At 39.2% G+C, this 27592-nt stretch overlaps 2 protein-coding genes, 2 long non-coding RNA genes and 1 pseudogene across 4 annotated transcripts; 3 read left to right on the top strand and 2 right to left on the bottom strand.

Moving 5' to 3' along the window:
* The first annotated feature begins 31 nt into the window (after positions 1-31).
* Positions 32-3759, top strand: LOC148719315 (uncharacterized; annotated as a pseudogene).
* On the bottom strand, positions 3713-5629 carry LOC148719316 (uncharacterized). The gene has a single exon (XM_088742070.1). It carries the CDS (start codon positions 5535-5537, stop codon positions 4353-4355), a length of 1185 nt encoding a protein of 394 aa, XP_088598196.1. The 5' UTR covers positions 5538-5629; the 3' UTR covers positions 3713-4352.
* A 7058-nt stretch (positions 5630-12687) lies between these two features.
* LOC111331952 (protein boule-like) lies at positions 12688-23197 on the top strand. The gene is made up of 7 exons (XM_022937186.2): positions 12688-12780; positions 12913-13004; positions 13519-13573; positions 20491-20553; positions 20926-20971; positions 21104-21168; positions 21599-23197. The coding sequence occupies exons 1-7, from the start codon at positions 12703-12705 to the stop codon at positions 21719-21721; spliced, it is 522 nt and encodes a 173-aa protein (XP_022792921.2). The 5' UTR covers positions 12688-12702; the 3' UTR covers positions 21722-23197.
* Positions 14061-16807, top strand: LOC148719317 (uncharacterized). The gene is made up of 2 exons (XR_015994140.1): positions 14061-15241; positions 15986-16807. It is a non-coding gene; the product is annotated as an uncharacterized LOC148719317 (long non-coding RNA).
* Positions 15191-20279, bottom strand: LOC148719318 (uncharacterized). Its single transcript, XR_015994139.1, has 3 exons — positions 19519-20279; positions 18793-18819; positions 15191-18212 (listed from the first exon to the last, which is right to left on the bottom strand). It is a non-coding gene; the product is annotated as an uncharacterized LOC148719318 (long non-coding RNA).
* Positions 23198-27592: the final 4395 nt, after the last annotated feature.

Raw genomic sequence — 27592 nt, forward strand, 5'->3', positions numbered from 1 at the left:
ATTTTCATTCATACTCGTTTCGTGGGAATAAATGGCTCTTATCGAAGTTGAGTACGCCACCCAAACGATCCAGCGGTATTTCTGTGAGCAAACAGCAAAGCGAGGCTATCGGGTATTAGAAAGTGACAAAAAAGCTATACTCTCTGCCAAAAGTCTTCCAGAAGCAGCCTTCTTTTCCGCTGAGGAGAAAGTACAGTTACTTAGTGGTAGTTTCCCACGGAATCTTACCAAAGAAAGACTAAAAGAGTGGTTGTCATTCCGAAAAGGGACGGCGAAAGATGGTAGCCTGTTTCTTTTTTGAAACAGGGTAAATTCGGCGCGTTTTGGCTTTGCAAAACGAGAAATTTAAGGCATTTTCCAGAGGTTTTTAATTTTGAAATATAATTTAAAGTTCAGTTTCGCTTTGAAAGCGTAAAATTGGCCGGAAAATAACGTCAAGTCCACGGTCAGGCTTTGAAGTTTGTCAATGCAAAGTTTAAATAAATGTTGTGTCTTACCTGTTCTTGTGGTTTTGGTTGATTCTTTAAATATCCTTTCGTGTCCTAGTGATGAAAATTGTTCGTGAAGGCCGGTGCATACAGCGATGCAAAGAAACCTTTGTATCTAGTCTTTCTAGACTTCATAAAGTTGGGCGATTATGTTCGATACTGTTTCCAAAGGGATCGTTTCCGTAGTGCTGACGCCACATATATTCTTGTAGGTAGCCATCGAAAAGTCCTTTGGATGTTCCTGTTTGGGGCAAACCTCGCTTGATTCCCCACCATGTATCGATGCCCTGTGTGTGCGCACCGGTGAATTCCGGCGCATTGAAGCCATTCCATCGCAACCCTTTTTTGAACATCGCCACTCGTACCCGTCTCGCGATGAAGTACGTCGTGTCTAGCTAAGTTCATTGCTGCACCCAGCTCGAGGACATTTTACCGACGTCGCAAGCAGGTTGTGATCCTTACACCACTGTATGTACCGGTCGTGATCCGATAATATTCGAGAAAGTCGAATAAAATTCAGTCTCTCCATCTCCAAGTTGTTGTTCTTCTTCCTTCTATATTCTTCTTTTGTTGATGTTAGTAGAAAGAAGTATGAATAAATTTTGTTTTCTGTGTGGTATTTGGCCAATCGTAGAGAAGAAGAAATGCATTCTTTAGTGCAAAGGGGCCCTTTGGTGCATTGTATCAATGCACATATTGTTATGAAAATTTTTTTACTGAAATGTAAAAGAAAAAGTAGCTTTTGGAGAGGAACTCCTAACTGGTTTGCGTAGCATAGTTGTAAGGCTATGGTTTGATAATGGTCTGATTATAACGCGTTGTCTGAAGAGCGATGGTTCAAGGTTCAGCAGAACTGTCAAGATGGTAAAAAGGAAAGAAAAGAAAAAAAAAACCGGGGACTGAGAAGTTAGGAACAAAGGGGAGAAGGGAGAAGAACGTGAGAAAGGAATGGAGACGAAAAAGCCGCTTTCAATCAATTTCTCTTTTATTGAAGCAGTAAGTACTTATTAGTAATGTATATATGCTAAACCCATGGGAATAAGCCATTATCTTAAAAACAATGGGGTGCATACATAATTAATGAAATTGAATGCATAATTAATGTATGGGGTTATATGGTACTCTTTCCTTTGTCACTTATAATTATTGCCATTGCTTAGAGGGAATTTCGAAGCATGAGTTTTATACCGACTTGTTTTATTCGCCGTAGGGTCATCAGTTATATCAAAAATAGTTGGCAGAATAATTTTACGGAGAAGTGGCAACACTTGGCAGCAAGTAAACCAGAGGACCAAACGGCGACCGTCAATTGTGATTTCCCTGAATCTGCACAGTGGGTTTCACTGGTTGACGTGAAGGACGATTTCCCTTCTTTTAATTGAGCTAACCGCCGCCTGGTTAGCTCAATTGGGAGAGCGCCGGACTGCTGTGCGGGAGGTCGAGAGTTCAATACCGGCCGGACCAACACTCAGGGTCTTAAAAATTAACTGAGAAGAATATGCTTCCTTTCTCAACATCAAGAAATGGTTAGATATTCTAGTCTTCTCGGATAGGGACGAATAAATGGAGGTCCCGTCTCCTGCAGGGTTAGGGGTAGGAGACGTTAATTTCCCACGCACGAGATTACTGTGTGATGGATGTCCTCCCCTGGGGTGGGATGGGTGGGAAAAGGTGAGGTCGTTACATGGACTAAAGCGGCTGCCAGAGGCGCCTGATAATGCTGACGTCCGATCTCAACCTTAGTAAAAATTATTGTAAGCGCATTGAGATTCTTAAATGCGTATTAAGAACGTTCATTATTATTATTATTATTATTTAATATTCAAAATATCGTGTCTTACTTTATTGAAAGAAAAGCTAAAGATAATGAATGTAACAAAGATTACAAGAATGTCAGCAGCAAAGCTTTCGGTTTGTTTTGACATGGTAACATCCAAAAACTGGAAATCGCTCGGGACGACAACGAGAAGGTACATATTCGATGTGACTGCTTACCTGAAATGAAAAAAAACTTGAAGTATAACATGAAGCTCTCAATGTGTAATAATGGTGGACATGAAGGTAACATGCATTACATTTGCCAGCTGTGCTTGCCCAGCTGGCAAAGGTCCACGTGGTTCTTGTAAACATATAGGAGCTCTTTGTTATGCACTTGAAGAATTTGTGAGACTTAAGTGCACACGGGAATTTGAAACGTGTACCTCAAGACTGCAGAGTTGGAATCAGCCAAGAAAGAGGAAGCTTGACTCTCAGTCAGTTTATGAAATTGATTTCTCAAAAATATTTAAAGAAGAGAAGAAACAAACAATGTCAAACCTTTGAATGATCCAAGACGTCCATCTGAAAGGAACAATGATTCGAAAAAAGTCAACACAGAACTGCTCGATAAAATCAAAAGAGTAAAACCAAATTGTGGTTTCTTCTGTTTACTATCTGGTGAAAAACTTGACCAAAATAAAAATGAAATTATCTCTCCGATTAAAGAGCACCCTGTCTCACTCACAGAGATTTTTGACCGGGCAAAAGAATTAAGAGAAATCTCATGGTTACTGATCAAGAGAGACAGAACATTGCAATTGCCATAAAAGCTCAAAGTAACTGTCTGGCATGGTTTGAACACAGACGTGTTCGTATTACAGAGTCTCAGAGCAAGCGAGCATTATTAAAGCGTTCTACTAGCCCAACAAAGGCAATGAAGGAAATTTTACACTATAACAGTCAGTACCAAAGCAATAAAATGAAACAGAGACTGAAAGATGAAAAGAAGATCATATGGCTATATGAAAACAAACCAGATTGCAAAGTCAGTGAAACAGGTTTTGTTATATCTCAGTGTTATCCTTTCCTTGGGGCCTCTCCAGATGGGGAAGCCCATGGAGGACTAGTGGAGATAAAGCGAATCTTCACAGATGGCCTGTCTCTAAAGGAGGCAGTGTGTAAGCGTGGTATATGTAGAGACACTTCTCATGGGTTGGTGGTCAACAAGAATCATAAGTTCTATTACCAAGTCCAGCAGCTGATGCTTTGCATTAAATCATCCTGGACTGATCTGGTACTCTCTGACACTGTTTATTTAATTGTTTTACATGTGAAGAAAAACAACAAATTCCTTTCTGACTTAGTCCCAAAACTGGAAAAGTTTTATGACAATCACATCTCTTTGGAAATAGCATACCCAAGAGTTTTTTATGGACTTACTAGATTGAGTAAATTTACAAATGAAATGACTAAAAACATGTTATACTGTATTTCATCTCAAGAAGTACTGTAAATATATACAAATGGCAACATTTCAGTTGTAAGCATGTGCTAATTACTCTCTGATTAGAGACAGGAACATTTTGTGCTAAAATGCGTGTACATTGAGTTTTGTAATATTTTTACAACAAATTGATGGAAAATTCACTTGATCATCACATCACTATACAGTCTGTTTTCACTGTCTCATAGATAACATGAAGGCAATATTTGTTGGAAAGATCAATGTTACTGCTACCCATCTACTAGTGGTGGGAGGAAGTTTGATAGCATTGCACAGACAAAAAAGATCATATCAATTATACCATTCCTGCACAAAGTTATGGGGACAAAGTCTAAAATGTGGTAGTTTTTTATTCTTTCCATGGCTCTTTCAACATGGATTCTTAGAGATGCAATCCTTCTTGTTTCCAGTAATTCACTTTCATTAAATTGCCCAGATTCATTCATGAATGGAGGAACATTTACTTCTACCCCTTTAGATGCAAGTATTTCTTGAATATTAAAACCTCTATCAGCCATGATAACATCACCATACTGTAGTTTCTCTATAAGACCTGACTTTTGGGTTAGTTCCTTGTCAGAAATGCTACCACCATACAGGGTTTAAACAAATGAAATCCCCCCTTTTGGTACAATACCAACCAAAGCTTTCAGGGTGTTGCGATTTTTGTATGTAGAAAATGTTACTTGTTGAGCCTCTGGGTTGTTTGGCTTTTCAATGTATATCTCTGTAGCATCAATTATTAGAGTAGTTGTTGAATACTTTTTGCGAAAACATTCAGGTAGGTGTAATTGAACAATCTCTCTGGAAGGAAATACATCAAGTTCTTTGAATCTAAAGAAAATAAACTTGATCCAGGTATTAATAATTTGGGATACTACACTTTGGCACACTCCAAATCTAGCTGATAAGTCTTCTTCTAGTAAGCCAACTTTTAAACGACAAAGGACCAGAAAAAATTCATTCTCGACAGTCAAAGCCCTACTAGGCCCAGGTTTATATTTGTGCTTAGTTTCTCCTAAATCTTCTGTGTTTTGGTAGTCCAAGTGAGCCGCGGTCTCCCTCCCCAGAAAGTCAAGAACCATTGAAAACACCTCATAGTTCTCAAATCCAGTATAAAATCGTAATAATTTAGCATTATCCTTGACAGTTTCGATGCTGAAGGCTTTCTCCTCGATCAATAATTCCAGCTCCTTCCTGGCGCTTCTTTCCTCCCCAAGTTGATTTTCCGGCTCTTGTATTTTTTTGTTCAATTTGCGCTCCTTAGTTTGCAATGTCTCAAGTAAACATGACATTTTGTCATCCTTTAACTTAAGTTGATGTTCCCAGTTTTCATCTCGAGTTTGAACTAAAACTTCACTTTCTAGATGATCAGTTTCTATACCATCTGAACCAGATTTCAAATCCGTGTGTTCAATGTTAATCGATTCGGAGACTGAATGCTGCTGCGATTTCTCTATTTTTGTTTTCTTCGTGTTCAACGATGCTCGATCGGCAGGCTTTTTCCTCTTTGGTTTTTCGACAGTAAAAATAAACTTTGTCGGTATAGAATCTGGCTTTAAACGAATTCTTTGTCCTCCCAGTGGTTTTATGAAGCAACTGGCTTCAAAATGCTGACTACACACGTAAGAGTTTTTGTTTACCGGAGTGTTCTCTCGACGCAGTTTCAGGAGCCATTGTGCCAGCAAATTCCTGTTTGACAGTGGGAGCAAATGCCATGATAGGTCTTTGCACTCCGCTTTGGAACTTCGATTTTGACACCCAAAAGCTACGCAATGCTTCACCATGGACAACAACTCTCAAAAGTAGACAAAATATTATCTAAACGTCAAACTACCTCCTACATTCCCTCACTATTTCCTTTTACTTTACAGCGGGCTAGACCCGTTAGCCTCGTTTTGGCCTAAGCTCATCGAGAGTCCGCTGATTTCGCGTACTCAACTTCGATAAGAGCCATTCAATTTTTTTTTTTTTTTTTTGGTTTTCTTTAAGTTTCATTTTTTTTATTTCATTCAAAAGGTAAGAGAAACCAGCTCAGTCAAAACTAGAGACCAGCACTTGGAGCTTAACGTTGCTCATATAATCATATTCACCATTTAGGAACCCAATTTCATAAAAATAGTCGCCTCTAGAAAAAAAATGTCTGAGGCTGTTAGCCTTGCAAACCAACTTTGAGAGGGGTAGGGAGTGTAACTACTTTTAGTTATTTACTCCTTTTGAATTTGATTTCGATTATTTTCGAATAACACGCGTCCCACAGATGAAAATTCTACGTACTTACCCCTCCAAAAATACTGATTACTACGGTGGCGCATAAAGGACATGCGTTTTTTTTCGATCACAAGTTACGTAATAACTTGCGATCGCGATTTACAATATGCGATCGCGACTTAGAACTTATGATCGCAAGTTACAACTTGCGAGTTAGCTTCAGCATCAGTTACATGTGTTTAACAGTTTCATAAAAGCTAAGCGCTCCTTGAGTTTCTACCAAGTGTGAGGAATGGTATTCAGGTAACCGGTTTTTTCGTCCAAGAGTCTTTTCGTCCAAGCCTTTTAGTCTTAAGTCTTTGGTCCATTCGTCCAATATCAAGTCTTTTCGTCAAAGTTATTACATTGTTTTAAATGATCGCGACTTTTAAGTAGTGATTGCGAGTAGTAAATAACGATCGCAAACCTAAATCACGATCGCGATTTATAAGTTAAGTTTTGGAAAGTTGGTAACTTACGTTCGAAAAAATCGAATATTCCTGGGTAGAAAACCGCGTACTCACGAGTAAAAAATTGACAAAATTGGTAGAGAGAAAAAGTTTCGAAAAAGTTTCGAAAAATAGTCTAAAGAATACTCCAACAGTCCAATGGTCCAGGTTCCATTGATCCAGTAGTATTTTATGCTATGCCAGATTATCAAAAGCGTGTGAAGGTGTAGTCTGATCGTCCGGGTGAGTGTAGTCCTGAGAAGGACTGTTGTCGGTGGCAGTGACTGACGTTTCGACAACCTGTGCGGAAGTCATCATCAGAGTCAAGTGAATGATTGTTGTCAGTAGAATGTTCTTATTCCAGTTCGTGTGAAATGATCGGTTGGTTTTGCCGTGATGTTATTGGCTGTAAGACTCAAGTGACGTAAGTCGGTCGTGATTGGTCTGTTTCGGTCTGTCGGTAAAGTTAGGTTGTTCTTTTTCGGTCGTTTGTGATGTTTATGTCGTGAATGAGTCGTTTGTATGGGGCGGGTAGTTGTTGACATCTGTTTAGGGGAGTCTGTTCTAAGTTAGTAAACCAGCTTTCCAGAGTCAGTCGTTGAAAATAGTCAGTGCTGTAGGTTAGGCACTGCGCAGAGTCCCAGTCAATGTTGTGGTTGGTAAGTCGATGGTGTTCAGCAATGTGATTGCTGACATCACCTTTCCTCGTCGCCCGTCTGTGTTCAGTCAGTCTTGTTGTGAGGTTTCTGCCAGTCTCACCGATGTAGGAGGCTTGGCAGTCGGAACAATTGATCTTATAAATTGTTCCCTGTCTGTTCCTCGGTTCGTCTTTGTCTTTAACGTTGGTTAGTAACTGACGTAGTGTGGTGATGGGTTTGTGGGCGACGCGGATTATAGCCAATAACATCACGGCAAAACCAACCGATCATTTCACACGAACTGGAATAAGAACATTCTACTGACAACAATCATTCACTTGACTCTGATGATGACTTCCGCACAGGTTGTCGAAACGTCAGTCACTGCCACCGACAACAGTCCTTCTCAGGACTACACTCACCCGGACGATCAGACTACACCTTCACATGTTACCCCCGGGTTCAAACCATTTACCGCATTATCAAAAGCGCACCTTACGCGAAAAGGTGTAAATTATATAGTCGAACCTCTCTTTGCGACCAGCTCTCGTGAGCGACCACCTTTTCAAAAAAACAAGAGTTTTCAAGTCAAATCATTAAAAAAGGGACCTCTCGTCATCGACCACCTCTCATAAGCCACCACTTTCAGAGATAATTGCCGACAATTTTCAATTGTTTTTAACCCTCCCGTGGACGACCAGACGAGCGGTAAATGAATACTGTATCAACAGATGTCGTAATAATGAGCTACCGCAAGTGATTCCCGAAAGATTGGAAGAATTGATAAAATACAAATGTAGATTTTATCACTTGTACTGAGGAAAGAAAACTCTCTCATCTTGTGAATACTAGACATGTTTATGTATGACTGCATCTATCTTGTATTGATCAGAAAAGTTGTGGAAAAGCAGTATCAAATGACGTCAACTGGAGTATGAAGAGAGTTTGACTAATGGTCGTGGGTCGTGGGTCGTGGGTACAGGTCGTGGGTCGTGGGTGTGGGTGTGGGTAAAAGTCGTGGGTGTGGTTAATACTTAATAATAAAAATAATCATTTCAAATATTAATTATAATAATACATAAATTTTTTTACAATCCCGTCGTTCATTAATTTAACTGTTCTTACTTCTAGTTATTTTATTTTGTTTATTCAATTTACCCCACTTTACGTCTATCTTTATCTGTTGTCTCACTGTCGATGAAATTAGTTTTCCATATTCCCGCTATTAAATCGTACAGCTATTTGAAAACCACTTTCTATATACACCAAAAAGCGAAAAAACTCTTTTGTTTGCAAAACAGATACAATCTTTGTTTGCGCTTTTCCGTACTGCAAATACAATAGTGTTTTTGCACAGGGTAAAATATGGACAGCACCATTTTTTGGACTATTTTTTGGACCATTATTTGGGCCATTTTACAAGGGGGAGGCACACATTTGGTACTCAGGGAGGGGTGGGTGCAGTCTACAAATACTGAGGGAGGGGTGGGGGAAGAGTGTTATAACTCAGGCATGGGTGGTAGGTGTTTGTGATTGTAATCACTGCTGGTTAAAGGCGCTTTTACTCGATCGTACAAATTATGTTAATCCGTTTTTCGACTGACTTCTCCTTCATCAACGTTTTTGCGCATTTTAGTCATGCGAAAGCGAAACTGCCACGTAAATACTGGACTTATAATTCTTATTAAAAATATCGTGTTTACGATCCTCCACTGTCGAGTTACCAGTCTGGCAGAGGTTTTGTATGTGCCGTTTGAGTCGACTTGTGCACAATCAGTTTTCCTTTGTGTATACAGTGTGTAATTACAAGATTTATCTGTCTTTCTTTTGTCATTGATGTTATCAGACGAGATCTCGGAATTTCTGTTCCTTGGCCCTTGACTTTAGCCGCAAATATAGAATTCACGAGCGCTATCGCAATTTTAACGTCATAGTACTTCCACTAAATGAAATCATGTTTGGTACAATCGTATAAAGCAATAATCTCTCAGGTATCTCGTTAACACAGACCTCGAAAACGCAGACCGCAGACCGCAGACCGCACACCTGGAAAAACGTGTACACAGTGTGCAATTACAAGATTTATCTCTCTTCCCTTTGTTATCAAACGAGATCTCGGAATGCGAAAGCGAAACCGCCACGTAAACACTGGACTTTTATTTAAATTTAAAATACTGCGTTTTTGAGTCGACTTATGTGTGCACGATCAGTTTCTTCGCGTTTTCCTTTGTGCATACAGTATGTTATTACTAATTTATCTATGTTCCTTTTCTCAGAGATCTTATCAGACGAGATAACGGAATTTCGCACTACACCGAAAAATGGTCCAGTCCATATTTTACCCTATGCAAAACCACTATTGTATTTGTACTATGGAAAAGCGGAAACAAAGATTGTATCTGTTACGCAAACAAAAGAGTTTCTTCGCTTTTTTGGTGCATATAGAAAGTGGTTTTTAAATAGCCGTGTGATATAATAGCGGAAATATGTAAAACTAATTTCATTGACAGTGAGATAGCAGATAAAAATAGACGTAAAGTGGGGTAAATTGAATAAACAAAATAAAATAACTAGAAGTAAGAACAGTTAAATTAATGAATGACGGGGTTGTATAAAATTTATGTATTATTATAATTAATATTTGAAATGATTATTTTTATTATTAAGTATTAACCACACCCACGACTTTCACCCACACCCACACCCACACCCACACCCACGCCCACACCCACGACCCACGACCCACGACTTGTACCCACGACCCACGACCCACGACTATTAGTCAAACTCGTATGAAGAAGCCGCTAAAAGTAATTACGCCGGTCTGGTCACCAAATGCAAATTACCCGAAATATGGACCTCCCGTGAGCGAACAAACATCTACACTTCGCATTTCGGGTGGTCGCTTACGGATGGTTCAACCACAGGGGGCTCAAGCTCTCTGAGAAAGGATAATATTATAAAGCTTTGTATGGGAGTTTAGGCTCCGCTCTGTAGCTCCGTAAATAATACAACAAATGAGCTTTAACCTTCAGATAGCATTGCTTGTGTTATTTTTATTCTCTGGTAGTGATTTCAGACCAATCCGTCAAGACTCAGCTGAGCTCTCATCCCCCTACCGCTCGTACTGAGAAAAAGTACGAAGTAAACACAATATTAAACTTCCATGCAAAGATTCATATAAATTATCCTCTCATAGAGAGCTTGGCCTCTTGTGATTCAATATTTCCCCCTTTGTAAGCCCTTTTTTATTTGTCACATTAGGCAAAACACATCGTGGCCGGGTCGTTATGACAATCCTGTGAGTACCCTCTGTTTGACACAGTGTGACCCCCCACCCCCTCCTATTAAAAATCCCAGCTACGCCCCTGACTTTTGTCTTGATAGTGTAACTGTCAAGATGGTGGCCGAGTTGGCGCTTTTTAGTTTGAATTCATTTCCAGTGATGGTAAAATTATCCTTAAGAAAGATGTGCGCAAAATTTCAAGTCTCGAGAGTGACGCGATTTTGAAAAGAGGAGACCTCAGATAAGGCCTAGTTTTGTACTTACTATTTCCGCTGAAATGAAGACCACATACGGTGTTGGTTGCGATTTGATTATCGAAGAATTGTAAATTGCTGAAAGATCTGTAAATGATAAGTTTGTAAACTGTAACTTGATATATATTTAAATTGGTGACAAATCAGAGGTATGGAAAAGATGTTTTGGAACACTGTTCTGAAGGTAAGTTAAGAGTTATACCGTAGTCTTCTTTTTTAAGAGTGCTCTATGTCGTTCTTTTTCAAACCTGGACGTGTCAGCAGAATAACGGCAATGAAACCTTGCTGCGATCCTCGGTGCCTTTTCATTGAGCGATAGCATGATAACTAAAGAAAGTTTAACTCCGTCGAAATCGAGAAATCTGCTCCAAAGTATTCTGGCCGTAAACAAAAGCTCTTGTTTTCTGTCTCCTTTATTTTGTTCTGTCTTGAAGGTTTCTGATTTAAAAGTCTTCATAAGTCTGATAAAATTCTGAGAAGCCCCTTGATTGTTTTGTGTCTCTTGATATCACGCTTTACCGGTCAATTAAAAAATAGGCAGTCGGTGACTGCACGTAGCTTATGCGCCTGTCATTACTTACAATACCGTATTTAACCGCGCCCTGAAACAACTACACCAGAAGTTAGTCACAACTAAAGATATAATGCAAGCAAGCTCTGTGATGAACGAAACAATTATATCCATCTTAATACATTTAAAATACGGCAAGAGAACAGAACAAGCTGCACGTCTTATAGTTGTGCTATTAAAGTAGACAAATCAATATAATCGTCATATTTTTCAAGTCTGCAAATCAAGAACTGTTCGAATAAAACTGTCGTCCCGAAATATCTCTTGGTCATTTTCGTCTTGCTTCCTATTAACAGAAACCATGAAACATGCGATCTCTAGCCACCTGGACGAATTTGCACTTTGAAGTTTGATCCGCATGCCTATTTGCACACTTGCGAAAATATTTACCGATTTTTATCTTTCATCTCGATTTTTGTGTGAAAAAATCAATCGCAGGACAAAAATCGCAGCAATGCAACAGAAAAACTCCTTTGGGAAGCAAATATTTCACTTGCGGAGCAAATAATCGCAGCAATGCGACCTGAAACCGGCAAGAGACAAAAAAACTGCGATCACGATCGCCGACGGGAAGTACAGAAATCAGACGATGTAGGAGAAGACCGAACTGAATTCCAAGCATTAACGGGCTTACACTCTGGATAGCGTAGTATCTATGAATTCACAGAAGTCCGTAGATAAAAAAAGGAGATAATATCGGGGAATACCGGATCAAAATCGGCAGAGTTCGTTGTAGGCTCGGATTCTATCGTTACCCTCACTCACTCGCTCTCCGATTCTATTGTTACAGAGACTAAACAGGACAGCATAGTGGCTTACGCTTCTTCAAAGCTACTATTCTTAATGAGGTCTTTAAGCTACAAAATACACTACACTACTGTTTAGTACTTGGTTTTTCCTTAAGCGGATCATCGGGGCAGTGGTGGGCAAATTTTAAGCTTCCTCGGTGCTGTCACCCTGGTGTTATTAAAAGAGTGCGATCGAAAAATCACAAATTAATCTTCGTACATAAAATCCTCACTCGTCTATTTTATCTGTGTTCTGAAGCAAGTACATGGGAATGGTTTCCTTTCGTCATTACCTAACCCCTCCCCCCTTCGCCACAAGGGAAGCACTTCGATCGCGAGAGTGAATATTGTTGAAGTGGTTTCAAGTTGCTACAAGTTGAAAATATCTCATGATCGAAATGGTAAGGTTTGTATAGCATCAGTTAACTTTGCGATACTTCTTTTTAACCGGTCGTCCACCGCAGGCGAACTCATAAACCGTATTAGATCACGGTTGTGAAACTTAACTGTATCCGGTATTGTTGTACCCTCTATGAATAATACCTTTGAATCCGCTCTCTTCGCAATAGAATCAAGAGCTTTACAAATCTTACCTTTTAAATGCTGCTTGTCTAGTTCTATGTTATCAAACGTTGTAAACAACTTGGTTCAATTAAATGTCTTTCTTCGCTGTTTTACTTCAAACACAGGCATATGTTTCGTCAGAAGTGGGCACAATGAATCAGTTGCGAGCAGGCGATGACGGGACAATAAAAATCCCTTATCGCATCTTTGTTGGCGGTATAGCTTTCAATGTGAGTAGAGCGCCTTTATTAATAATACAGTAGTCGGCAAAAGTTTCTTCAACGCGCACATGAGAAAATGAAAATGTATGGAAACAATTACGCACTTCCAAACTTTTTGTTTTGTTTTGATTTGTTCTTAAGACCACTAAAGAAGAACTGAAAGACTTTTTCAGCAATTATGGAGCAGTGAGGGACACGAAAATCATAAAAGACTGCGACGGATTGAGTAAAGGGTAAGCATTACAACAGAGGTCAAGTTAAATGCAATAATGTTTCTGGGTGTTTTTACTGAATCTTCGAGAAAAACCTTCGAGTTTGTTGCGTTGCATGCGAATACATATGCCACAAAAAATTCAGGGGAGTGTAAACTGAAGGAACAAGTCTATGATGTATCATTTTCTCATCTTCACGGAGAGAAGCTAAGACAAATTCAAAAGGATTCAACATGTTTGAAGGGCAAAATGATAAGGATGTATTTTACGCTGGAGCTATGGGTCATATCTTTTGTTTTAGTGTTACTGAAGCATTGAGTGGACCGAACCATAGAATGGTCTAAATTTTCCTGATGAAACTCTTAAATCCTTGTTTGGGGGTAATCAAAACAACAAGGATAACAACACATGACAAATAAGAAGCCATTCGATTCTTAACTGATAACATCTTTGCCTAAATGGCATAGTTGAGTTGGGAAATACTTTGGTGCAATACTTGCAGCATGACTGAATGTGTCATAACATATAATCGCAGGTACGGTTTTGTTACTTTTTATCGAGAAGAAGATGCGCAGAAAGTTATGAACATGGTAAGAACACACGCTTTGTCTGTTAAAAAAAGTGGTACGTTGAAAATTGAATTCTTACCATATGGTCCATGATTTTTGGGAAGGGTCGAGAATTTGTGCTGTGATAATTATTATTATACGACTCGGGCAGTCAGAGGGCCTATAACTAAAATCAACCAATCAAAATGCTCTATTGCCGGTCAATATTCTCTCAGTATTGGACCGGGCACTGTCCCGAATGATACCGCACTTGTGTCCCTTTGAACTTCAGTGGTATAATAAATCTCTTATTAACCAAGCTTGCTCGGGGCCGTACTGGAAGAATATCGGCCCTCGGTCTTTTTTGTACGGACCTCGCTGCGCTCGGTCCGTACTCTCAAGACCTCGGGCCGATATTCTCCCAGTACGGCCCTCACGCTTGGTTAATAAGATATATATATCGACTGCCATCTAATTGGTGTAAAATACAAACCCTTAAACAGCTTTTCTCCTCTCTTTATTTCCACTAGGTAGTCGTTATTTTTAGTTGCTTTTTACATGACGAGCTTTGCCCACCAAAAAAATTTATGGAAATTAGGCTTAGCCGGATCTGAGTTCCGCCTGGCAATTATTAACTGTAAGAGAAGATCTCAGTTCGCGCCCACAGCACGTTCAAGGTGTTGCGGATGAAGTTTCTGTAATTACTTTTTGGCACTTTTCGGCGTCAAAATTGCATAGTTTGGGTAACCCAAAACCCTTAAGCTGACCTTTCTTGTCATAACACGAATGTTTCCCAGAAAGGGACACGCGGTAATGTCGGTGTCTCTCGTGTGCAGGCATATTTTCAGGTAAAGCCCTCGCGTGGAATCAACTCATGTTTAATTTAACGCTCCTTTTATGCGCACAATGTAAGCCAAAACAACTTTATAGTTAAACGTAAAGATCAGAATATTTTCTTCTAAGGATGATAAATGATCGACGCTGAACTAAATTATACGCTGAAGAAAATGCAAAACAGCATAACATGTAAAAGAGGAAATTTGGAAAAATACGAAGTTACGGAAACCATGAAAATCTTCGATTTTTAAGAAAGGAAATTTTTATAATTCCAAGCTAAGTAAGCTTTTCTAGTGTTTCATTCTTTAAGGCTTTGTGTAGAGCGGGGCCTTTGTTTTATAAACCGTAAAACTTAGTGACAAGTCGAAAGGGCTCGCTCTTGGTTATGTTATCAAAGAGTAGAGTGACACCACGGTGATCTTCCAGGTGTTTGATCATTGTCGCCGCTCGTGGTGTACTTCGCTACTTAGGTGAGCGAGATCGACGTTCTTCCTCTCTTTAATTCTGACAGCTGTGTGAAAGACCTGATCCTTACAATGAAAAACGGTCGATTGTGCTTTTTCAGTGGCGGCTTTAACGCTCGTCCATATTCAGCGCTTATCCTAACCATGCATGGCATCTCTAGCTATCTACAAGACACGCTGCGATGTATTATTCGTCCATGTCCAACACAACAACTGCGCTAGTGAGATAGAGAATCGAAAGATCACATTGTTGCGCTCGAGGCAGAGTGCGCTAAGTTTGCCAAGTTCTACAATGGACTACAGATCGTACGGCCTCCCGCAAGAATAAGGACAAGGTCTATCAGTTACAAGCAATGGATAAGTGGAATTGTAAAAAGTTTTAATTCGTCCGTGCATCGAAAGGCCGATGGTATGTAATTTTGCTCTTTTCCGTTCTTCACACACTCGAATAGCTGTTAAAATTAAATTTAATTGCGGGTTGTGCAGTCAAACTGTAACGTCGCCCAACATGGTTTTAGTTAAACCAGTGTCTTCTGAGGCGCTTCCACCAAAATAATTTAGAAGGGAACAACAGCGCTAACCGATTTAATATCTTCTCAAGAACATGTCAAAGTCTATTAAAACGCAGAAATTAAAAATAGTAAGAATTGGTGGTTCATGTTAAAAATCATTAAATAACAGTTCTCAGTTTGGCTCGATAGTGCTGTCACTTTGCACTAGCTGTTCATAGTGACTTACTCATTACTTTCAGTATTTGTTCGAGCTTTTCTTCGATGAAATAGGGGAAAAACTCGCAATTCACCTCTAAAACAAAAATAATAAGCTCTTCTCCCAATTGGACACCAGATATGACTGCGTAGTGATAATTGCGTTGTACGCGAAGTTGCAGTGTGAGAAAAATGAGTGAGGAAAATAATTCTAAGTGCTGTACAGCGCGATTTTTAACATTGATTACCTAGCTAAATGACCTGCTTGTCTTAGATATTTATGATAATATAGGAAGGTCCCCAAGGAATACTAATAACCCAGCGTGTAATTGTGATTGACAAAACCTGATAACTCAGGTTTATGTTTGAAAGAGCAAATCATTTAGTACATTTCACTCCAGAAGTAAATAATCTCTTAACTTTCGTAATTATTATTTTGGTTTCAGGCAAATGGTGTCGAGTTGAAAGATACTAAGTTCCTAAAACATACATCCAAGCTTTGTTAGCAGGCATGCTGAATGCTTTTATAAACGTGCGAGGGTAAAAATACATTTGCGGCCCCCTGTATGGAGAGAAAAATCCAAAGTTTTTTATTACAGGGATGGTAGAGTGAATGATGTTATTTCTGGTCTGAGTCATCAAAGTTCTGTACCATTAGAGTTAAGAAAAGCAATCGGGGGAATATGGAGGTTGCTGCAAGTAGTAGCTGTTAAACTCTCAACAAGCTTTACAGGCGGCCAATTAAAGAGCATGGGCAAGAAATCAAGCATGATTCTCACCCAGTAAACTAAAATGGTTGTTGGCAATTGAGATGGACGAGAAACCAGGGAATTTGAAGTAATCTGGTGGCCTGATCTTTTCTCAGGCACTAAAAATGGGAAACTGACCTTGCGATTTTATGTTCCTAAAGTGATACTTTGATTTCAATGATGTGTAGTACACAGTCTAGTTGACTTGTTCGTCATGTTTCCATAAATTTAGCAGCTGTTTCTTGGCAGTTTTTGTAAGTTTGTAAGATGTGTTTTGCATTTAGAAGAACAAACTTGTCTGTAGAAGGCTAGGATTAAACCCTGAATACAGCAAAATGACCCTGTAATATTAATGCAATTCATGTCTAGCTGGGCGCACTATACCCTGATGCCCTTCATTCTGTTGTAACCAAATTCAGAGGAAAAAAAACACCTGGAGAAACTCTTAGAGGGATAATATCTGTGGACTTTCACCATTTCTATGGTCATCAGGAATGACAGAATAAAGCAGTAACTGTTCACAGTCTTAATTCACTTAACTGAAAGAATAATGAGTTGGAGGGAACTATAGATCATTTTTTTCCAAGCATCTCTAATAATTCATGATGGAAATAATAATAACATTGATAACAATAATAATAATGATAATAATAATAATAACAATGATAACAATAATAATGATAATAATAATAATAATAATGATAAAAATATTTACATTGGTTAGAGAAATAATGTTCATTATCCTGATGGTTATAATTCCTATGATCATTTCCATTAATCTAATCATTAACATTATCATTCATATTACTATTATGATTATTTCAATGTTTATCTATGAACAAAATAGTGTTATTGTTAGTCTAGCTGAATGAGTATCCAAGTGATTGAAACTGGGGCAAAAACAAATTAAGAAAAGACAGAAAAACCCCAAAAACTGTTCAGGACTGCAATTCTTGAGTTGGCTCATTGTGAAAGGTTTTGGGACTTCATTAAGCAAGTGCTGTCTGTAGTGGGCCCTGTGTCAAAGAGAGAAGAGTAGCAGCTGAATTAATAATAATAATACTAAGGACAATGATAGGATTGATGGACCAAAGTCACCCTATGACTAATAACAGATGATACGTGACAAACAGCATAAGCAACACACTTTTCAAAACAAAAAGAGCAAGCTAAAGCTGCTATCAGATAAAAATAACTGTCCATAAAAGACTGACAGCATAGAGCTGAAAAAAAAAATAGGGACTGGTTCTGCCATCAGATAACAACAGTCCATAGACTGACCACCCAAGAGAAACAGAACAGATCGGTGGTTCTGCCATCAGATAACAACAGCCCATAATGGACTGACTACCCAAGAGAAACAGATCCACCTGTTAGTTCTGCCATCAGATAACAACAGTCCATGGACTAACTACCCAAGAGAAACAGAACTAGGCAGGTGGTTTTGAATCAGAAAAAAACTATTTAAGACCTCTGTACAATGTGTCTTAGAAAATCTTCTGCATTCTAACAATTTATTGAAGAGACAAACTATCAGAAACACTTGAATTTCTATTTGGGGGGAGGGGTGAGGAATTAAATGAAAATCTACTTGCCTGAGCATGCCATCCTCACTGAGTAGCCTATTTCAATTTGAAAATGATGATCACAATAATAAAGATAATGATAATGATAATGATAACAATAACAAATCATTATTATTATCATTTATATTACTATTATGATTATTTCAATGTTTATCTATGAACAAAATGGTGTTATTGTTAGTCTAGCTGAATGAGTATCCAAGTAATTGAAACTGAGACAAAATAATCTCAAGAAAAGCCAGGAAAACCCCAAAAACTGTTCAGGACTGCAATTCTTGAGTTGGCTCATTGTGAAAGGTTTTGGGACTTCATTAAGCTAGTGCTGTCTGTAGTGGGCCCTGTGGCAAAGAGAGAAGAGTAGCAGCTGAGTTAACAATTATAATAATAATGAAGACAATGATAGCATTGATTGACCAAAGTGCCTCCGACTAATAACAGATGATACGTGACAAACAGTATAAGCAACACATTTTTCAAAACAAAAAGAGCAAGCTAAAACTGCCATCAGATAAAAATAACTGTCCATAAAAGACTGACAGCATAGAGCTGAAAAAAATAGGGACTGGTTCTGCCATCAGATAACAACAGTCCATAGACTGACTACCCAAGAGAAACAGAACAGATTGGTGGTTCTGCCATCAGATAACAACAGCCCATAATGGACTGACTACCCAAGAGAAACAGATCCACCTGTTAGTTCTGCCATCAGATAACAACAGTCCATGGACTAACTACCCAAGAGAAACAGAACTAGGCAGGTGGTTTTGAATCAGAAAACAACTACTTAAGACAAGCCCTCTGAACAATGTGTCTTAGAAAATCTTCTGCATTCTAACAATCTATTGAAGAGAAAAACTATCAGAAACACTTGAATTTCTACTTGGGGGGAGGGGGGTAAATAAATGAAAATCTACTTGCCTGAGCATGCCATCCTCATTGAGCAGCCTATTTCATTTTGAAAATGATTCAATCACAATCATAAAGATAATGATAACAATAACAAAATCATTAATAATAATGATAATTACAATAATCATAACAATAACTACAATGACAAAGTCCGTGTTAGTCTGGCCTCTACCTTGCAGAAAATACAGCCCACCAACTGAAGCTGAATTCTTTAAAGGCATTGTATTCCAATTGGTCATTGAGGCACTCAAGCCACCTCACCACGACAAGGTACGAACATTGAGGTGGAAAAAAGGGTCTGTAAAATTGACTCCATGCTGATTCGAGATGAGAAATCTGTGTAAATTCCACTCCAAGGGAATTTACTCTAGCCGATCTTTCGGTAAGTTAGGAAGCGAGCTCTTCGGAGTCGTGACTGAGTTTGGCGCCAAAAGATAAATTTTTCGCGCCTTCGGGCTCAAAGTCTAGCGTGGCGGAGTTCACCAGATTTACGATAGTCATAAATCCCGCAGATTTAATAAGTTCGTCGGGGATTGTTTATTACGAAGAAGATAGACCAGCTATTAGACAGAACGTGAACACAACGTGAACGAGGTCGGGAATCCTGGCTAACCCCACTACTTCGAACGATGAGTTGGCCGGCTGAAGTTCCCGTGTCGCCACACTTTGGATTTCGTCGGGAAATATCTTAAGTACATCGCATATGAAATATTTACGCAAAGGAACGTCACATACCTCTTTCAAAAGTAGATACCAATGCTTGCAAGGGTCAAGTGTGGCACTTGTAATCCTGCAAAGACTCTGCGTGGTTAAGTTAGCCAGTGGAAAGCCGCACGTCGAAAATCCGACTGCCTCTATGACTTCATTTCGTATGGTTTCGAAATCGAAAACATGATGCTTTTCGACATTTCGACATGAAAAATCTCGTCGAGGTTTAATATTATAATATTGGTAAGAATTTAACCAGGATACGAGGCCAAGTCGTGCGACCGCCACAGGTTTTGTACCAAAACAATAACATCGTGTACTACGATCGCAAAGCGTGAACACTGATCGATCCACCAAGTGACGCAATACTGGAAATTCGATACGGTTGTTATTCAGGTCGTACGGCACATGAAAATTGCGATATCTTTTGTTACTGTTTTATGGCAAACCAAGCGAAAGAATCATACCTAAATAATCGAAAGAGAGGCTTTTCGAATACGGCGCCTCGCCGGTATTGCCTCTTCTGTGAAAAGGAAGGATCTTTGAAAGACTACGTGATTAAAAATGTCGTTATAAGGAAACGGGCAGAAACAGAGAAAACGCAGTATTTTATGACCATTACGCGCACAACAAACTTCATTTCATTTCAAGATTTTGATTTTCATCGCCAACAGATGACCCCGCGTTAACTCGCACGCAATCGCGTATCTCTCGTGGATTCGTGGACGCTAATGTGTATAATTACATTGTGGTGTAATTAATGTGATGACATCCACCCAACGCCTTCTTCCCCAAACCTCGGCATCAGTTTACGATGCCTGCTGAGAATTTTTTTCTTGAGCAAAGCTCGTCATGATGTCTTTATCTTTTGTTCGCGAATTAAATCTGAAACCTATAATCATCGTTAAATAACTCTATATCGGAACAGCTTCATATTTTCTTTTTATCCTACCGATGTCCACTTTATATCCTAAAACCTTTTTCGCTGAATCACTTTAGGGAACAATCTTCTTCAAAGAGAAACGTCTTAATATCTCTGAGGCATTCAGGAAACCGCAGCTCGTAAGTACAACGCGTTTATTCTGTGTGCGGACGAAAGCTGCACCTTTGACTGGCAACGTTAATCCGAATAAATTTGAGTGCACTTGTGTTTCTGCCATGTTATATTCGTTGTGGATAGTACCGAAGAAAAGCAATAAATGCTTTTCCGACCGAGTATTGATCATGCTGAAAGGTACGAGAAAATAAGGAAACGTAAAGTAACTCCCTTATAACAACACAGTGTTATGTTAAATGACTAAAAACAACAACAACAAAAGGGAACAGTCAGTCGTAGAAAACTGCTGTCATTACCGTGGTAAACATTTCTGAAAAACGTAAGTGTTCATCTTTCTTCCAAGATAAAAATAGTTTTTTTTTCCATTTTATGTGCAGGTGAATCAACAAGCAGCGATGGATTTGGTAACTGTACCCATGGCTGGTATCAATTATTTTCCTATATTTCAGTTGTAGCAGCGAGGAGCTCGCTACTTTCCAGTTAAGCTCTAAGGACCCTGCAACGTACTGCATGATTGGTACCTTGATAGGTCCCTTTTTCTTTGTTCTCTTGCAGCCCCTACCACTTGGACCTCTCCCTCATCAGCTGCCCCTGTGTATTACACAGCCATGAATCAGCAGGTTGGTTTCGTTCCGAGAGCTAAGTACACTCACACGTATAGAAGCCACGTTACCGAAGTAAAATCCCCAGTTTCCGTCACCTAACCACCTTTCTTTTAAACTCTAAGAACCTCTGCAGACAAAATTTGCCTCCTGGTCTAGTAACTTCTATAACTGATCAGTGTGAATCTCGTTTGCCTTTCCCCCGTTTCCTACTCCCTTTCTGCACAACAACCTTTTTAAGTTCTTGTTCTTTTTATATGAAAAAAGCAACCTTATGTTAACGTATCGAGTGGTTTGTCGTTCGCACCAATCAGATCGCCGCATTAGAGCATGTATCGCACCAATCAGATCGCTGCATTTGGGTATGTATCTCACACCAATCATATAGCCGCAGAAGGGTAGGTATCTCGTTCGTCATACTAAACAAATTTTATTTGGCTATACACAGGTACCGCAGATGCCGCAGTTACAGCTTTCTTCTTCGAGGACTTGGCCTGTGGTCCAGGGAATCACTTTGCCCCAACAGCAAGCTGCTGAAATAGTTTGGATACCACAGTATTATTATTTTTAGCCATCTAGCAAACGAGGTTTTTTCTTAGATTGCACGTCAAACTTCGGCGTTGCTTGTTGAGTGGATGCGTAGAATATTGACACGAAAAGAGCTCGTCTGTTTTAAATTACTTTTCTTACGTCTATCTTTTAAAACTTTCTGTAATTTTATCTTAAATTTTTTTATCCAGTTGTTACTGTCGACCCACAGTTGATGTGACGCGATAATGAAGTGCGGTCATTTGCGAATGCCACGTTATTTCGGATGAAGAGATCATAAACTTAGTTTCTCTTGTTCTGATCGATGTCGAGTAGGAGAGCATCAGATTCAGTGGGGAGTCATACTCGCTTTTTTTCTTTTAGATCACTCGCCAGTTCCGAAAATCAAAGGGGACGTAGAAAAAATTAATCGCAGATTAGGCTCACTTTGACTACCATTAGAGAGCGTGTTCATTCACCACCAAAACGTCCAAGATACACGCGATGTGCATCTCAAGTTCGATTGTATCAAGAAGACCACGGGACGCAGAGAAATTTTAAGTTGATCATCGAAATTAACCCGGGCCCCCCTCCGCCCCTTTGTATTACTTCACTCTGTGATTGGTCGAGAAATTCGCGCCACGCTCTAGAACAAATCTTATCCATTAATAAACTAAACCCAAATGCCACACGGCCACTCACGTTTTCTCGCGTTGAAGCAGTTTACTTTGTGTACCCTAAGTCCTCATTGGCTTTTTGATATAGTGTATTCGCTCTGATTGGCCGGTTTCGTCAGTTTGACTTCTGTTTCACGATTCTCAGTTGAAAAGTGCTCTAGATGCGAAACTGGATTTTTTTTTTTGGGGGGGGGGGGGATCCTCCTAGGATCTCTTTGAATGGGAGGCTCATCCTCGTTCTTAAGAGAAGAGAGCCCCCTGGGAACGAGGTTAGAGGGATCTTAATGAGTAACTTCCAGCGTGCCCTCCTCTTGCATGCGTCTGATATTTGACGCCAAGCTAGGAAAGCTTAGACTGTATAAAACATGTTCATTAAGTCTTAGATTCTTGTACGTGAATAGATATTTTATAAGATTTCCTAATCGATTTTAATCAGTAACTTTTTCAGAACTATTTTAACTAAATTTATAGGTGATTTTTATAAAGTGTATTTCTATAACCCGTTTTAGGACGATATACCTTTGTTTTAATTACAATTCTTAGACAAAGACAAACAATTGATCTGCCATTCGTATGTACGTCGCTTTGACCGATACCTTAGTAATTCATTAAAGTGGGAAAGATATAAATAGTAAATATTTTTGTGACTTTTTACATGCTAACAGTGTATGGTAAGTTAGGTGTAGTTAGGGTTCCGCCTAATAATGTAGACGATCATGTGATTGTATGAACGGCGTTCGCTTCACTCCAGGTAGATAAAATGCTTTGCTCGACTACCTAATGTCGAAAAAACGCAAAACTCGTTTGGTTGGATTTCTGAGTACCATAAAATAGTGATTAAAAGGAGATGAAGTTGGAATTTGTTACATGTTCTCTATCTTTGGTCGCTTCAATGCCGCCGCCAGAGCGCCTCTTTTACTCTTTCACCGTGGATGATGTTTGATCCATGTCAAGCTGCGCGCGCTGGCAGAACGAAACGAAGTTGTACTGAGTATAATTATTTGGAACATGTCCTCTCTGGCTGTAAGAGTTTTTTTTTGTCATTTTGATCAATTTTAATTTCGGTTGCCCCGGGACCTCATAAATATTTGGAGTCGGAGGCCTTCAAAAGGGACGCTCGTTTCGAAGGGGTTGGGGGGGAGGGGGACATATTTGCTTTGTCAAACTTAGGCCTTATTATGGAAAGGCACTAACTTTAGTTCAAGGAGTAATTTTAATATCCATCGGTGAAACCTAACAGTTTGTTGAAATGAACACGATCAAAATGTGCGTTTGCAGTCATGATGTATTCTGATACACCTATAATGTCATGCGGCTTAGTTTATGAAACGCTGTTCACGGGGATCCTACTAGAGGAGGAAACCCTAGGTGCTTATCTGGAAATTTTTCCAAGGGAGACGTGATGAGAAAAGAACTTGAACAAATTTTAAAGGTGAGTTACTCGGTTTTTCTTAATCATGATGTTACGTTATCTATTTTCTACATCTAGTATTCCTAGCAAGACGAGGATCTTCATTCCCATTTGAGGGTAGTGACATTTTGACGTTTTTCTCGTTCTTATCAGAGCGTTTTGTTTAAAAGGAAAAGCCGGTAAAAATTGAGCTTATGTATCAGCAATTCCTATTAATGAATTCTATAAGGACATCGTTGGGGAAGGTTATTTTTTAACGAAAATATTTCAGGACTATTATCAGTAATGAGAGCGTTCTTTGATCAACTTCAAAAAGATTCCATTTTAGCGATGCGTTTACACTAGAGGAAATTGTTCCGGATTCGTGAGGAATCCGAAACGTTTTAGTACCGGATTCATTCTGCCGTTTACACAAAAGTGGACTAATCCGAAATAAAAACTCGCCGGTTTGGTCGTGTCTCCGGAGATTTTGAATCCGGAATTTAAAGTGGGAACTTTGAATCCGATAACTTTTGAATCCGGAAAGTTTTGTCGTGTAACCGCTTTTTTTCTCGAATCCGGATATTATTTCCACCTGCAATCTTTTGAGTTTGCGGTGAAACCAAAATGGATCTGGTGCTAACATTGCTGGCGGTCTCCGGTTGCCTAATCTTGTCGCAGGTTCAGGCGATAAATTTTATCATGTGTACCGCAGTATTTCTGAAGAAACGCAAATTATTATTGCAAGGAAGTTTAACGTCACCCACACTTAATCGCCGACGACGTAGACTGCTTTGCATCTGTCCAATTCAAATTTGCCTCAGTGGCATCTGGATCTACTCTAGCCTTTTTGGAGGGGTATATGGTATTTTGAGGACTGGACTGGACTGGACTGGACTGGACTGGACTGGACTAGTAAAGCGAGGACTAGTAAAACGAGGACTAGTAAAACGTGGACTAGTAAAACGCGGACTAGTAAAACGAGGACTAGTAAAACGCGGACTAGTAAAACGCGGACTAGTAAAACGCGGACTTAACAACAACAACAGCGAAAAAAAAACAATTTCATACGAAGGCGATCACAAGACTCAATGGCGAGCCAATTTAGTGAGTGACAATCCCTGTTTAACCTTAAAGCTGCAAATGGGTTTGACATGCGCCAGATACAAACGAATTTATAAGTTTAGGCTAAGAAAGAACTTATTCAGCACCAGTTCAAAATCCTAAAATACACTTTCGTCGTAAATTTCACGGCAGAAACGCACGAATTCGATGAATAAAAGTCGCATTAAATCTCCTTGTGTCTAGGTAGAAAGAGTCTCATTGACTTCAGCTTTTCGGTGGAAGAAAAACCGATTTACACACGCCATTACAGAAAACAAACAAGCAGACTGACAACTTCAAAAGACATATTTGCATTCACTTACAAATTGACTTTCCGTGAAATTTTAAAACGGAACAGAGGTAAATCTTCGAAGATTAATCGTCGTTGGAAATAAAAAATACTTTCCGTAAGATCTCTAACTGTTTTTCTTTTTACGAGAAAATCGTCGAATGATCATTTAACGCGTGTGTGTTATACCTGTACTGCTGTTTCTCAAAAAGCGTATGCTTCTCTCATCTTCAATTGACAGGTGTCACATCGTGACAGTTGCTTATCGAAAAAAAGTTGCACAAATAAAATGTTTCGGCGAAAACATTCTCTTTAATTTGAATAACGCTTGTTTTCTTTATAATTCACTCGCCATCAAATTGTGAAGTTCTAGGAGGATTTTCCCGTAATTGAACTCGTAATTGTAACCCTAAATCATTCGGGTTCTTTAAGCAATCATTTTTTTTTATGCGTTAGAAAAAGATAAAAATGTTATTCACCAGCATAGGTCGGTCCGTACAGGGAACTTCTGAACTGTTCGTAGATTTCTGAACTGTTCAGAAATTTGTGTAGCATTTTGGATTCTTTAAGGCTCCGGTCGCATTACGACCGAATTGTTTACTCTAGGGATTAAACTCTGTCAACACAAGCAGTTTCTAATACGACCCAATTTTTGCGGTTTCCTAAAAGTTTCAAAATTCTAAAAATCATCAAAGACGCCGGTGTTCCTGGGTGGGGCTGACCGATTTTGCCAAATTTTTTTGAAACGAAAGGACCCGCGATTGTTGCGGACAAAGTTGTCATTTGTGCGTGCGTGCGAAAAAAGATAAAAACCAAAAGGAGCGGGAGATTTCTCCATTACTCAATTTCTCCATCTCTCCATCAGCAAAACAAAAGCAAACATTTGATTTTTTTGTTCTTAAATAGCTGAAAACAAAAGGACTATAATCGCCATGCAAAGTGTTCTGTTTCGCCGCATGGTTAGTTCGGGGGAATGTTTATTTTTGCCGGATGTGAGATTTCCTACGTGATTGACGTTTCCATTTTAACCCGGTTGAGATGCGATCCTGATTAATGTTCTCAATTTCATTTTTGTTTTCCCGTTAAAAAAATTTGGTTTTAGGTTTTTGGGAATCCGGTGAAATTAAAACTTGACTGTAATGCGACCCCCCCTAAGTAAAATTGTCTTGACTCAGTTGCATTAGAAAACGAAAATTGTCGGCTCGCGTCTCCTTAAATGATTGCCAAAAGAGCCCGAATGAATCAGGGCTACAATTACGAGTTTAATTACGGGAAAATCCTCCTTGAACCTCACAATTTGATGGCGAGTGAATTATAAAGAAAACAAGCATTATTCAAATTAAAGAGAATGTTTTCGCCGAAACATTTTATTTGTGCAACATTTTTTTGATAAGCAACTGTCACGATGTGACACCTGTCAATTGAAGATGAGAGAAGCATACGCTTTTTGAGAAACAGCAGTACAGGTATAACACACACGCGTTAAATGATCATTCGACGATTTTCTCGTAAAAAGAAAAACAGTTAGAGATCTTACGGAAAGTATTTTTTATTTCCAACGACGATTAATCTTCGAAGATTTACCTCTGTTCCGTTTTAAAATTTCACGGAAAGTCAATTTGTAAGTGAATGCAAATATGTCTTTTGGAGTTGTCAGTCTGCTTGTTTGTTTTCTGTAATGGCGTGTGCAAATCGGTTTTTCTTCCACCGAAAAGCTGAAGTCAATGAGACTCTTTCTACCTAGACACAAGGAGATTTAATGCGACTTTTATTCATCGAATTCGTGCGTTTCTGCCGTGAAATTTACGACGAAAGTGTATTTTAGGATTTTGAACTGGTGCTGAATAAAATTCTTTCTTAGCCTAAACTTATAAATTCGTTTGTATCTGGCGCATGTCAAACCCATTTGCAGCTTTAAGGTTAAACAGGGATTGTCACTCACTAAATTGGCTCGCCATTGAGTCTTGTGATCGCCTTCGTATGAATTTGTTTTTTTTTTCGCTGTTGTTGTTGTTAAGTCCGCGTTTTACTAGTCCGCGTTTTACTAGTCCGCGTTTTACTAGTCCGCGTTCTACTAGTCCTCGTTTTACTAGTCCGCGCTTTACTAGTCCGCGTTTTACTAGTCCAGTCCAGTCCAGTCCAGTCCAGTCCAGTCCAGTCCAGTCCTCAAAATACCATATGCCTTTTTGGGGGAGGCATTTTCACTTTGTCGATCGAACGACGAAACAACACTGGGCTTGGTAACCACTCGATTTCGAATGTTCCCGGAGTTGTCGTTGTGTGTAAACGGTCAGGAATCCGAATATCCTTTCAGTGTAAACGCCTACGAATCCGAATACTCCAAAATTAATGAATCCGGAAGTATTTACGAATCCGGAAAACTCTCCTTTAGTGTAAACCTAGTCTAAATTCCGGATTCAAAATCTCCGGAGACACGACCAAACCGGCGAGTTT

The sequence above is a fragment of the Stylophora pistillata genome, chromosome 12, assembly GCF_964205215.1.
Source record: "Stylophora pistillata chromosome 12, jaStyPist1.2, whole genome shotgun sequence".
Classification (NCBI taxonomy): Eukaryota; Metazoa; Cnidaria; class Anthozoa; order Scleractinia; family Pocilloporidae; genus Stylophora; species Stylophora pistillata.

Excerpts from the sequence above, each read along its gene's own strand:
- LOC111331952 (XM_022937186.2), top strand. The coding sequence starts at position 12,703 with ATGAATCAGTTGCGAGCAGGCGATGACGGGACAATAAAAATCCCTTAT. Across the intron at positions 13,574-20,490 it reads CGCAGAAAGTTATGAACATG|GGAACAATCTTCTTCAAAGA; the intron begins GTAAGAACACAC and ends GAATCACTTTAG. Across the intron at positions 20,554-20,925 it reads CATTCAGGAAACCGCAGCTC|GTGAATCAACAAGCAGCGAT; the intron begins GTAAGTACAACG and ends TTTTATGTGCAG.
- LOC148719316 (XM_088742070.1), bottom strand. The coding sequence starts at position 5,537 with ATGGTGAAGCATTGCGTAGCTTTTGGGTGTCAAAATCGAAGTTCCAAA.